This window comes from Anneissia japonica, unplaced genomic scaffold, assembly GCF_011630105.1.
Source record: "Anneissia japonica isolate Jap-2015-1 unplaced genomic scaffold, ASM1163010v1 scaffold1005_len2656397_cov198, whole genome shotgun sequence".
In the NCBI taxonomy this organism is placed as follows: domain Eukaryota; kingdom Metazoa; phylum Echinodermata; class Crinoidea; order Comatulida; family Comatulidae; genus Anneissia; species Anneissia japonica.
This window is the reverse complement of record NW_022683792.1, coordinates 975918-990484: the sequence shown is the minus strand read 5'-3', so window position 1 is coordinate 990484 and position 14567 is coordinate 975918. Positions and strand designations below refer to the sequence as shown.

General features: G+C 36.5%; 1 protein-coding gene across 1 annotated transcript in view; it reads left to right on the top strand.

The window, feature by feature from the left end:
- Positions 1 to 2363: 2363 nt before the first annotated feature.
- The window catches only part of LOC117102777, a 53478-nt gene continuing 41274 nt past the window's right edge, over positions 2364 to 14567 (top strand). The window contains exons 1-3 of the mRNA XM_033243188.1: positions 2364 to 2866; positions 10282 to 10398; positions 14359 to 14508. Of these exons, the coding sequence (XP_033099079.1) occupies positions 2803 to 2866; positions 10282 to 10398; positions 14359 to 14508 (331 nt within the window). The 5' untranslated portion in view covers positions 2364 to 2802. The remainder of the gene's footprint in view (positions 2867 to 10281; positions 10399 to 14358; positions 14509 to 14567) is intronic.

Sequence of the window (14567 nt, the reverse complement as noted above, 5' to 3'; positions counted from 1 at the left end):
TATATATATATATGTTACGTTATTTCCTGAGCAGTGGAGCAAGCACCGATTTATAGAAAAGGTACAAAGACGAAACCTTTAAATTATCGTCCTATAAGTTTAACGTCAGTAATGCTTAAATCCATGCAAACATTTATCAAGAATGCAATTTTGAAACATATGTAGGATTTTGTAGAACATTTTTTTCTGTAATGAGCAACATGGGTATATATCCAGTAATACGCAATGACTTGAAACCATTGATATAGTCGTCTCTTCAGGGGTGGCGCCAGGATTTGCCCTACGGGGGGAGGGCGTGGTCCCCGATTGGGTGGGGCAGTCCAACGGGCGTGGGCGTGGTCGAGCTTCGAGTAAAAGGTTTCAAAAGTGGTCCAGGGGGGCGAAGTCCCCGAAAATTGTGATAATTTGGGGGTTTCAAAGGCTTATTTAATCGATTTTAGAGTCTACTAATATGAAAAAAATACATATAATTTTTTTTCTCCCCGACGAAATCTGCTTTTTCTCCCCGATGCGGGGGAAACTCTCCCCGACGGGGAACCCGCCCCCTCCCGCTGGCGCCACCCCTGCGCCTAAAGGGCATCCTGTTGATATTTCTCAGAGCGATTTTCAGAAAGCCTTCGATTCAGTCAGTAGTGGCGCCCCTACCCCCTCTCCCCAACCGGGCAGAGCTCCCCCCACCCCATAGAAAAACCACAATTAGTTGGGGAGGAAAAAAAATGTATGATTTCTATGAAACTTCATCGTTAGCCTTTCCACGAGGTCTTGTCTGGTTGAAATCTTTAGAATTGTCTATGGATATGATATTTCCAGGGTATTTTTCGAATTTGTGTCACATTCTTCAACCAGGGGCCATAATTTTAAAATTAAGAAAGTTCACTGTAGACCTAATCATCATCAAAAGTGTTTCTCATTAGCTATATAGAAAATGATTTGAACACCCTCTTCCATAATTAATTTTAAAAGCCATCTTGAAACACACTGGCAAAACCATCTTGAATTTCGAAATCTACCAAGGTGAATGTTGGAGAGACTCACAAACCTTAACAGGTTTCCGGGAAGGTCAAGGTAATCAAGTTAACTATACACCTAGCGTACAGGGGTGTATCCAGGATTTTTTGTGGGTGGGTCGTGATCTTAATTTTTTTTTACCTTTTCACAATGAAATAACAGCAAGTTGTGATTGAAATGTCAATACAATTTTGTTTAATAAAATAGAAATTGCTGCCGAATTGACATACTGACGACGTTCATTCCTTGGTGAAAAACATTATAGGCACTGGTACCTATGAGCAGTTTAAAGTGTTATTAATTTTAATAAAGGGCAGAAAATCGCATGAATTGGCCTACCATTAGAACAACTTTTGTGACTCTAATAATATAGGCAAAGTTATACCTAATCCCAGTCCTTATCTGAGACCGCAGCGCCAATGAGGATATGCCACCTATACCTTACATATAAAAATATTAACAATACATTACAAAAAGGAAAACGAATAAAATTACGAAATACAATAGGTAAAAACATTAAAATTGGCTTACAGTAATGCGATAAAAAATACAGTAATGTGATTTTTTTTAAATCGAAAAAAATGTGTATATATATATATATATATATATATATATATATATATATAGAATAAGTTAATTATAAATGTTACATATTATGTTTTTGTGAATATGAATTTATTATAATTGACATTTTAAAATATTTATAACAATTATTATTTTGATTAATCACATTAAAAAGTTGTGAAAAAGGGCACCTTATTGAGAGTTGATTAATTGAACAATAATAGGAATTTCGGTGTCTTTATTGTAGTCAGATTCCTTTGGGATATGCCCGAAATGTATTCGTCTGGGTTGCTTTTCAGAATGCACGTACCACTTCCTCTACATCAACCTCTCGTAGTGTAGGCCTATATGAATGAGGGCTAAACTAGACAATCTTTTCTGCGTCATGGAACAACGGTTATTAGAGTTTAGCCCAGTGATGGCGCCAGGACCTGCCCGACGCAGGGGCTAAAGGCCCCGACGGGGGGGCCAGTGGAGCGAAACGAGTCTCACTTGGCTGGGGGACAGGGGGGCTGCTTAGGGCCCCGGTGGGGTTCGAGGGGGCAATCCCCCTGGAAGCCACGGATATTTGACGAATTATGGCGAATTTTTATTACTTATTTGAATGATATAATATGACTTCATGTAGGCTATGTTTTCTAATATCAGTTTCAAAAACCAAAACATTTTGAATAAAGCAAGAAACAAAGATTATGCAATGTAACCATCTAATTTATTTTCAAATCCTCATTCTTGAAAGTGAAATTCTACATTTTGGAAATTTTGCATGAAATCTGTTAACCACGCTGTCAAGGTCGAGGTTGCTTCCCCTATCACGATGTATTCCAAGCATCATGAGGCTATCCAAGCCCCACTTTTCCCCCTAGTCCTCGGACATTTCTAGATTCGCCCCTGTTGAGGATAGAAATTATTTACTGTGAACAATACATTGGGCGTCCCGGATAGTTAGTCTCTCACTGCACTTGACGTAATCTCTGTATTTAGTGACAATCAAACTGTCCAACGAAAGATGAATACACCTATTAAATTTTCCTTGACTAGTACTCATGGAGCGTGTCGATTGTATTTATTAAAGAAAAAGTACGGTACCTGCTATTCCTGGGTTGGTAGCGTTGCACCTGATTGATTCCTTTCAAAGGTAGTACCACGGTACTGACATTCCTGCAGTTTATAATCTGTGTGATTTTGTGTAGACAACCAAAGGGTACACGACGTTATTATGCTATAGGTATGGAAGCCATCAAATCTATTATATTATGTATTCTGTTGGCTTTGATAGTATCTATCCCAGTAGGTAAGTTACTACATTTGATATAAGTTTTATTCTAATAAGTAGATTTGTCTAGATTCTAACCATTTGTTAATTATTGCTAGTTTATCTTTATTAAAACGTCATTAAAGTCATACTTAAGACTATAATGTACTCATTATAATTATTTCAAACACTGTTATGCGTATAAATAGCATACCAAGACACACCTACGCATTTTCTCTTCATTATTATTTGTAATTATATACACGGTGTATAGTATATATATATTAATCTAAATATAGACAGTTGAATATTTCATTTAATTTATAATACTATATAGTTAATACATAACACTTAATGTTTTAATAACGGTGCTCAGATAGAAACATAAGATATCCCAATCGTACTACGCATATCCCTGCAACGAAGAGTTCTTTTTTTCAGTTGTAAAAAACAGGTGTCTCTGAGATCAAACCTTGTCTCTTATACACATCTAGATGTGTATAAGAGACAGTCTAATAACACAGCATCTGTGTGTTACATAATCCTTTGAAAGAAAGACTGCATTAGCAATATCTGATTAAATATTTAATTTGACTGGTGGTTGTCTTATACGCTAATAAATATAACTGGAGATAATTGATGAGGAATTTCACACAGCAAACTCAGTAACAATCTAGGAGCTTCTCCATTCACTAGGTGGGAGCTGAAGAAGTCCATTAGAAGTTGTGGGTTAGGGGATGGTGGGATATTCAATGTCTTAGATAGGAATGTAAATGGTAGGGGGCAAGTGGAACCCAGATTCGATTAAAAGAGCCCTCAGAGGCTCCAACAATGTATGGGATGTGAAAGCTTAAATTGATTCTTGAGTCTCCTAATCTGTAAATATTAATTTCTTTTTACCCCATCAAAATATGTTGAGGTCACACTGATGGGAACCATGGCCCAAAGCCCAGTCTAGACTATGAAATTTTATTTGACAAAAACATATAAAAAGACTAAATATGGTCATGATGACATCACACCATAACCATATACAGGCACAACATGACTATATATGGGCATACAACAAGGTTTTTGTCAAAAAAAATTTGATGTGGACAGAGCATGCTCAGAGTGGGCATGCTACTACAGTAGATTTTAAAAATAAAAATTAAACCAAATCAAATACCACTTGTGCAGCAATAGCACACTTTGCAAATCCTATTCTGGTCTTCCAACGTAGCTGTCTCTTATACACATCTAGATGGGTATAAGAGACAGTATATATATATATTGCTGCGTAGCACTGTGGTAGGCCACATATAAATAATTAAATAATGATAGAAACCGTACTCGATATTCTATAGACCTATTATCATGGCACAATAAAAAGATAAATTCTCAACTGTCTTACTAAACTTTGAACGTTCAACATGAATCTGTGAGTGTAAAAAAGTGTATAGGAATAAGTTTGTCCGATTGAATGTTTTACACTGAATTGGTCGTTTCCGCATAAGCCTACTTGAAAAGTAGACATTGTGCATAAATTTCCTTTGAAGAGAATACAAAGTTAATAATGATGACAATGGTAGTGATGATGAAATTATGATCATGATGATCCACGAGGAACTATGACGACGAATATAATAATTATGATGTTGAAGACGATGATAATAATGATGATGCCAATGATGCTAATGATAAAAAAGGGATAATGATAATAATGATGAGGATGATGATAATTTTATGATGAAATGGTGATGCATGATGACAGAATAACGGTATGATATTTAAACTTGAATCATAATGATAGTGGTGGTGCCACCTCCGATTGAATATTTAGTATGAAGTATGCTAACTGATCAACTTCGAACAATTAGGAGAAATTAGAATCATAAATGGCAATATAATTGACTTTATGGTGTTATTAGAAAATTGTTTAGTACTCATTCGTAGCAAGACTAATGATAATATTATACTTCTAAGAGCCAGTTTTTAACGACTGCCAATTATTTTCGTTAACACTTGTCAGATTTAGGATGGTTAATTAAAATAGCGAAAGATGTGTTTTTGAATTTACAGGTGGTACATTGTAATACTCATCGATCTAAAGTAGAATATTATTTTTAGTTAGATTATAAATTCAATCACAGTATTTAATCTGGTTTAATATTAACTTGGTTCATATTGAATTAAGAAAACAGGTTATTGAATGCTTATGTCGTATGTTTAATATCAAATCAACAAGTTTATATTATTTAGGATTTTTGGCACAATGACATCAAATTTAGCAGATGTGCTGCCCACCTGTTTAACAAGTCCATCCCGATGAATAACAAACAGGGACCAAATAGACCAATACAATATTTATTTAATACCATCTTGAACCATTATCGATTTTGTGTGCAGTAATTAGTGTAGACTATATTTTAATATTACTACTTTCGCTGCATTTATAGTATAAATTAATTTTAAATGAATTGTTCTTGTGTCTCTAAACTGTACGACGCCTTTAAAGCTGAAGCACTGATTACAGGCCTACTTTGGAAAAGCGTGAATAAGTCGAATTGACTACCGTATGAGTTCGAAAACAAGCTCGTTTGAGGACAATGCTATTAGTCTATACGGTATCCCCAGCAAACACAAAACGTTATTATGTTAGCTGAAGTGGTACTGTACACTCTTTATCTTTAGTAGAAATAGGACCAACATGTTGTCTTTCGTTGTTACTTTCATCATATAGTTAATTACGGTATGCTACAATACAATACAAAAAAAAAGTAAAATAATACAAATTAACATTATAGCTCAGTGGATATAGTGCAACCGACTCTCTTTTTTTGGAATCGTTCTTCTCTAATTTTTTGAATATAGGCCTAAGAGGGGCACAGACAACACGAGTAGGCCTACTCCACGAATCTAACCAACCAACGTAAGGCCGTCCCGATGCTCTAACTTTTAATGAGTGACCTGTTTGTTCTATAATATAACTAAAGCAGATTGAGGAAGTTTGTACTGACAGTAGTCGCTCATGCACAATACCTTTGCATAATAAAGCTTTGCACACGCTGTGGCGGCCGACTAGTTCGTCCTCATTTTATGTGAGCGCTTTTTCCGCCGCAACGTTAACGCTGATCGTCAGCGATCTGAGCAGATCGTCTGAAAACGATTCTCGTCGGTTGCCGACGTAATGAGTGCTGGGCTTTCTCCTCCCCTGCTTGAATTAAATTACAGTATTGTTTTTAAATCGGAAAATGTTATCCCCATCCAAATCTAGAACCTTAGCTGGATTAATACCAAATAACAACAAATTTGTTATGGTACATCACTATTCAGTAAGATGTAAGATATACAAACTTGTTTTTGAAACAGTAGGTAATTTTATTTAGTGTGTTATCCAACTCAGTATGTGTTACTTACTGTTGAACACACTATTTATTTTCAAGTGTAGCGTTAAATACTTCGGAATTTTATTTTAAAATTTGAAAAGGTCAAATCAATAAGTTTATTCAAAAGCTTATATAATTTGTTCTTATCGACTTTCATGTGGCCGCCTTGATTATTGAAGTAACATATCTGATTAGATCCTAAATGGGCAAATTTCAATGTATACTTTAGAAATTTGGCCGATTTGCACTTACCTTGCTGCGTAAAAGTTGTTTTTTTTGTAATGGCATTTACAATTTCAAATTATAAATAGTCCTATTTAAAAAGTAGTACTTGACAGACATAAAACGATTAATCCGTATAATCTCTATTCAGCAAAAACCCTCCTTATTATGTATAAAGTTTAAAGATCACTAACTAAAATTTTTCAAAGGTTAAAATTTTTAAAATTTAACAAGTCATGGTGACAAGACTAATTTTTGAACAGCAGTGACACAAACAAACTTAAATCTTTAAAATCCTCACCAATTCAAGAAAAACTTTAAATTAAAGATTGATATATTCTAAACTTTAAATTGCAGTGTTGAAGTGCTCAATGTTTTGCTGTACCTGTAGCCCTGGTCGGGAAGGAAAAAAAACAATTCGTTGGGAAAGTGTTTGCATACAATGTGTTATACCGTATTTTGTAGACCTACTTACCCATTTGTATACATTGGGTGCTGACTATAAACACATTTTTGCTTGGTAAGCCATGATACATAAATGAAAGACAGAATCTTAGAGTCTAATCTTTTTGGGTATTATTTTAATAGAAAACTCATTGTTAGCGCCGCCCTTTACTGATTTGTAAGGAAACATTGCTCAACTTATGGGATGCCACTCTCAATCGTTGTCTTTTTGTTAATGTTAGTTTTTAAATTTCTTTTTTAATTGAAATTTTATTGAATTATTAATTCAAATTCTCTTGGCACACATTAGTTTTTTAATTTCTTTTTTAATTGAAATTTTATTGAATTATTAATTCAAATTCTCTTGGCAACACATAAACCACCAAAAAAAAAAACCCAAAAAACCCCCCAAAACAAACAAACAAACAAAAAAAACAACAATTAAATACCAATGACTAGCATGTAAAATACACCTCTGAAACAGCCAATCCCCTTTTGCACATAGCAAGCTAAAGAAAATAATAATAAAGAAAAAAGCAAAATATAAGGAATCATTCACAAAATTGATTAAAGCAACCTGCTCACATATTAGAACCTGCATCTCACCCGCTAATCAACCCAAACAATTCCCGTAAGTCACTTTTATGTAAGGGTCTACTTAAAAAAATTAACCACGAAAAGGTTGCACCTAGCTGAAACAGCCTGAACCACTTCAGAGTCCGAGCAACAAACGCATATTTTGTGACAGAAGCATGACATTTTGAGCGTTTCATTTATAAGGCGTGCAGACAACAAAAACAGTGGAAGAGTCATTTTCTAAACGTCTGGGCGGGGTTATCAAAGGTTGTAGGAGGAGTATATTATGTGTCAAAGGTTATGTCATTTTCGGAAAATATATCTTATTGGAAGAAATAAAAACATGCATATAGGCCTAATGAATATTTTGAAAGGATATGAACTCACGACCAGCGGTTGTCAAGATACGGATGCCCTACATAATATTTTCCCAACTAATTTGTACTATAATAAACATATTATATGGGGCATGTGATGGAGGTATAATTTTTAGAATTCACTTCCGTCAAGTTTTCAAAACGTTTTTAAACACATTTGTTTGTAACTATGATTATTGCAAAAAAATATGGCGACTATTTTGAAATTTCGAGCTTAATCGAGCGGGATGCCATGAACAACGGAGATTCAAACATTTTGCTAACTACATGTCCATTACATTATAGGCCTGTCATGTTTTCCAGCATTCGACTTTAAGTAACCTTTGACTTGGAATAACCTAAAAAATGTCACATCTGGCTGAGACAACTATACAAGCAGGCCCGGGGGGGGGGGGGGGGGGGGGGGGGGGCGACACGCACACGCACCCCTCCACAAATTAACAAAGTCCACATTTTCGAGGGTAGAAAATTAAAAAATAACCACCCCCCATAATTTGGCAAAATTATTTTTAAAAAGAAAAGAAATTTATATTCTGGGAGTGCCATCTCCGGCCATCTAGAAAAATCATAATCATGATTTTTCTTACGTCAGCCCCAACCATGGTGGGGCTGTAGTGTTATCAACTCTCAATCAATGCCGTACGTTAGTAGCCAAGATTTTTAAACATTGCGGGACAATATCAGGTTGGGCCCACTTTACACGTAAATTCAAATAATTTGGACCCAGTTTCTTAAAAATTGACCAATTTTACGCAAAAATATAACAAATCTGGACACATTTTATTAAAATTTTACTCATTTTAGGCTAAATAAAAGAAATCTGTACCCATTTTTCATAAAGTGGACTCATTTTATGCATGAAATTGCTCCATCTGTAAAGTCATGGACCCCGGCCTTCTTAAAATTTCTAGATCCGCCACTGAAAACAGGCCCTACGAAAGAAGGAAACCTGGCTCTTATACACATCTAGATGTGTATAAGAGACAGCCTCTATACGCCACTGCATCACATTTAAATAATAAACCATTTTTGGAGCATGCATAATGATTTAGGCCACCTGTCACGCCCAAACTGGTCCGGGCCAAAAATGGTCCGGCGGACAGATTTTTGACCGCCAAAGTTGGTCCGCCGGACTACTTTTGGCCCCTAAAATCAGCCCACCGGGTCGATTTTAGCCGCTAAAATTGGTCCCCCTTAGATAAAATTGGTCCTTCAGCCTGGCCGCTCGCGTCTGCTGCCGGTAGGGTATGATTGTTTCTGCCGTGAAGTGGAGGGAAGTAATAATTATGCTTCCCCCACCCTTGAAATATCTTTTGCAGTGACAGAATGATTCATATTTAGCTTTTGTGGACCCGTTGTGGACGTATTTTATCAAAAAAACATGATAATGCATTCCTAGGCTTAGGTGACACACCGGCATTTTCAGCGGCCGTCGTGCTCGGCCTAGGTTTTTTGAGCCAAAAATGAAACACAAATCTGATTTATTAGCTTTAAATATTCCATATTATTGTCTGTGGTATTAGGTCATACAATAGTTGTTCTATTACATAGAAATAAAAGGGGTAAATAACTTTTTTTAAAGTGATTGCTCATTATTCTACCATTTCGTTGCGGCGTTAACCAAGCACGCAACCAAAACAAAACAAGGTAAAAAATAAACTACAGCGGACTAACACGATTTACGATCATATCGTTTAAGTTCTTCTCTAACTTTTACACCTAAGAGTTTACTGGGCGTGAAGAGCGAAAATAACATACTAATTTTGGTGGCTGTAAGCTCAATTGCGCACACAACGAATGAAAAAATATTATATTATGAGATGAGATATTTATCTATCATTTGGTTAAAAACAAATTTGAACGACGCTAAAAGATACAGGTTATATACTAAATAGGCCTAGATGCCGGACTGATTTTTGCATATGTGGATTACATTTGGCAGGTACTTTTAAAAACAAAATCGGTCCGCCGGACCGATTTTGGCTCCGGACCAAATTTTTTCTGACAGGCTTATTAATAAAATCAATATTGGACCTCAATTAACCTTTAATGTTTAAAAATGGACTCTCACTTTTCTCACACTTCATAGATCTCCGTTCCGCAATCTATGGGTCGCAGAAATTTTGATGGGTCGATTTGATAGACAAAAAGTTAGGGCCAGAGCCTTTTACAGTTAAAAGAGAATTATTTCATTTTTGGGCCAAGAGGTCATGTTTTGTTGTTACATTTGTGGGCGTTATCACATTATATGTGAGCAACGATCTCTCTTACATTTGTGGGCGCTGACTGGTACATTCTTGTTGGCGCTCGCGCTGGTTCTTACATTTGTGGGATTATTACATTTGTGGACGGTGTGTTGTTACATTTGTGGTTGTTATTACATTTTTGGTCGTTTTCACTTTTGTGGGTTCAACAAACATTCCAACACTGACTCTGTCCTATAACTTTACATTATTTCATTATTTAGGCAGTCAAACCTGCGGCGGTACCGAAATTGCGTGCGACGATGGCACTTGTGTGCCATACACTGCCCGGTGTGATGGGTCATCAAACTGCAGCAACGCTTCAGATGAGTGGAACTGCGGTAAGTGTTACGTTTGTTAATTAGGCCTATTGTTACATTCAGACGAACTCGCACTGAACTGTAAGTCCTGCTAGCCCAAAGCGCAAGGTAGCAGCTTAGGCTACACTGAAGTACTTTTCAAAATTTTAATTCAGATTATAGATAAACTAGAAATTGCAAATTGCAAGTGAAGTGCTGCGAAGTACAACTGCATATAAATGTTCTTCGAACAAAATTATTTATGCGAGTCAAGTGAAAATAATGAATAATAAAAATATAACAAATAATATGATTGTCTATATTAGAACACTTCTCATTGGGTAACAAAGTCGTAATTTTTCATTTTTGTCAAAAGTGTCTATAATGGTGAATTATGGTTTAGGTTTTTTTTTAATAAAGTTTCAAAAATTTCTATGTATGTGGAAAATGTAGTTGATTACCAAAGGTTACAATTTTTATTTTGAAGACTGCATGGTCTAGGAAGTGTACATTTTTTATGGGGCAAGTTTCCAAGGGTGGGTTTTCTAGGGGCGAGTTGACTGCCAAAGAGTGTTGCCAAAGTGCGAGCCAGCGTGTTATTTGATCACAAGTGCGAGACATCGTAAGAGTGTGAGCCAGTGAGCCATGACGTCACGACAATAGATACGAGACGTTACTCGAGTTATGCGAGGTATCGGCTGAGATTTGTGGAGTACAATTCAAAAAACAACTATAGGTCTAATAATGAATTATTGTGATGTTAAATAGACAATGTTAGCTATTAAGGAGCGACGTTGTTTTTCATTGGGACCTTCGTCCCTTCAAGGCTAGGCCTATACCATCCTAGCTAGTCTAAGCCTAGAGTAGGATAAGGCGAGCACGACATGCGGACGTTGGTACGTGTTGGTTAGTCTACAAACGTCGCCTAAAGTAATTGATTTTACCCGGCAGAACGAAAGAAGGAAACTCCGCTTTTCAGTCCTCGTCTTAGGCCCTTGTTTTTTGACAAACAATGACCTTTCAGAGGTCTAATTGCTGTCAAGAATATGAATTGGCTGCTTCGCAGCAATTAATATGTGGAATTCCCCAAGGCTCTGTGTTGGGGCCACTATTATTTCTTATTTACAGTATGTTAATGATTTACATTTTGCCTGCCACAAGTTAAATATAATATCATTTGCTAATGACACAATCATTTATATTCAGACCCAGATATTACTAAGTCATTTAATTTACGTGAATAATCAATTTGAAAAAGTTGCCACCTGGTTTGATTCTAATAAATTAGTTTTAAGAAAACTTATTATATTTATTTAAACTGTATCAACGTGCATGTGAGGTTGGTAAATTAATGAAAATCAAAAACAATATTATGATGTAGGTCCAATAATTTATGTTTAGAGTTACTATAAATGAACATTTAAAATGGAAACCCCATTCATAGCCGGCGCAGCCGGGAGGTGGGTGCCCCCCCCCCACACTTTTTGACAGAAAAATATATAATGTCTCTTTGGAGATATTTGTATGATTGGAAAGAAATGCAAGAAAAGAAAGAGGGAAAAAGAAGGAGAGGGAGGGGAAAGGGAGTGTTTGTCCAGTTCCCGACCGAGTTACATTTTCACATTGGCGGATCTCTGGGGGGTCTGGGGTCCTGACCTCCCTCCCTTGGGCAAAAAATAAATAAATAAAAAGAATTCTAGACCTACCTTTGCAGGACTTTTTTTTTTTTACAATAAGAAAAAAGGAAGTTCGGAAAGCTCATTTCCCGGCATCTAAGAATTAAAATTTTCTCGGGGGAGGACCGCCAACCCCCTTTTATTTTTGGGGTTTATCGATTCATGAAAAAAAAACATATGTATGCAATGTATGTATACCTGTTCACACATAATAGGCCTATTTACTGTAATAAGAATGAGAAAAATTTACCTGTCTGTTTTCAAGGAGGAAAGCCTTAAATTTTAAAGAACTTAAAAGTCATTAAAAGACACTTCAGAAGTCGGGAAAGCTCATTTCCCTCCATTTAGATATCAACATTTTCGCGGGGAGAACCCGAACCCCCTTTCTCTTTGGGTTCATTCATAGAATCGTTTTCAAGAGGGGAAAAATTAAATTTTGAAAAACTTAAAAGGCATCAAAATGTTTTCCTGGGGAGAACCCCTGCACCCCTTTTCTCTTTGGGGTTTATCAATTCCTTGAAAAAAGAATACATACTACTACTCAATTTTTTTTTATGTATCCTATGTAGGCCTGCAGTATACACACATAACAGGCTTATTACTGTAGTATGAATGAGTGGGTTTACCTGGCCGTTTTCAAGAGGGGTAAAACATTAAATTTTGAGGAACTTAAAAGTGATTAAAAGACACCTACAGTAGCTGAAAATTAGGAAAGCTCATTTCCCGCCTTCTAGGAATCAAAATTTTCCCCGGGGGAGGACCCCCCAGATCCCCCTTCCTTTTAAGGATTTTTGGGAAAAATTTTGACCCCACCCCCTAATTTTGAACCCAGCTCCCCTGATTCATATACCCATTCATCTTACTAATGCCCCCACCCCCACTTTGAAAAATGCTCCATCGGCCCTGCCATTTAAATTCTGTTCAACTTAAAATCTCAAAAGCTGCTGGAATCTTAAGTAAAGTTAAGTTGTTTTTCCCTCGTGATATCTAATATCTACATTGTATATTTTATTATTTTACCTCATTTACTATATTGTAGTATTATTTGGGACTCTGATGATCCAAGTAATATCAAAGAAATACATAAAAAATGAATTGCAAGATTAATAACAAATTCTTATGATTTATGTCATCTGGGCCTTTATTTAAAAATCTTAATATATTAAATATCTGCGACCTTAATGAATATTTAATTTTGTCTCATGCGTAAATTCTGGGATAACAAATCCTTCAATCAGTAATGTTTTGTCGTGTAATAATCAATCAAAAGATACCATACTCGAAATCTTATTCCATTCTGAATCCTTACTAAAACTCAATTTTTTGTTAACTGTCAAGGTCCTATTCAATGGAATAAGCTCCCCAGAAATATAACAGAAATTAGAAATATTAACAAATTCAAGAGGGAACTAAAGAAACACTTAGGATAGAATAGGGCAAGGGGTAAGCCCCCATCGGTCTGGTCAAGCCCCCCCACACCGGCCAAAGCTCGTCGGGCATTCGGACCAAAAAAAAAAAAAAAATAGGCCTAGTTTTCCCCTCCCAGCCATTGCCGGCCATCTAGAAGTCCCAATTTTTAAAAAAAAATCTCATTTTAGGGAGGAGGGGACACCCCCTGCCATACCCACCCCTGGCTCTGGCCTTCAGCCCTCGGATAACGCTGCATGCTATAGTTACACCCATAAATACTTAGGGTCCCCCAGTCGGACATCTTAGCCTCCCCCCCCCCATAAATTATATCCTAGAGCCGCCACTTCCAGTGGGGTCCTTCTGGTGGTAATTGAGCAGTACGCCGGGAGACAATCCCCTACTCTTTTCCGAAGAGTGTACTGCGTTCTTTAATGTGCACATGGGTCATAAATGCACACAGGACTAACGGCTTGAACGTCTCATCCGAAAGACGCGCTATTGTAACTTGTATTTCAGCCCTCTAGCTGAAACACAAGGAGGCAGCGATGGGAATTGAACCGGGGACCTAGAGATCTCCCCAGTTCAGCGCACACACAGTGGCTACCACCAGATTAACCGACTGAGACTTTACGTCCAACTAGACCTATATATTATTAAGCCAATTAAGTTTTATTGTTTTACTTCTACTTCTGCTTCTTACTGTCATTTTTTGTCGTTGTAAATCAGGTTCAAGGGCTAGTTGAGACAAGTTTACTTCTAGGCTAGTCCCCATCAAAGCCCATTGTACATTTTGCCTATGTAAACCAAGTTAATTAGATCTTAATCATAAAATAATACTCGTGAATTATTGCTCTCTAATGCTTGGTATGCGAAACCAACTAAATTTTTGTTAAAATGCATTTTAATCTATTTGCAGATACGTGTAATTCTAATGAATATAGGTGCCCTACAGGTACTCTAACCTGCATTCCAGGGGCATTCGTGTGTGACACTTTTGTTGATTGCTCTGACGGATCAGAAGAGTCGACGTGTCTAAATCTAGAGCCATGGGACATTAAATCAATAGGTGAGTGATTCTGCAGCATCGTGTGATAATGGTTCGCAAATATTTAATTGATTAGATAT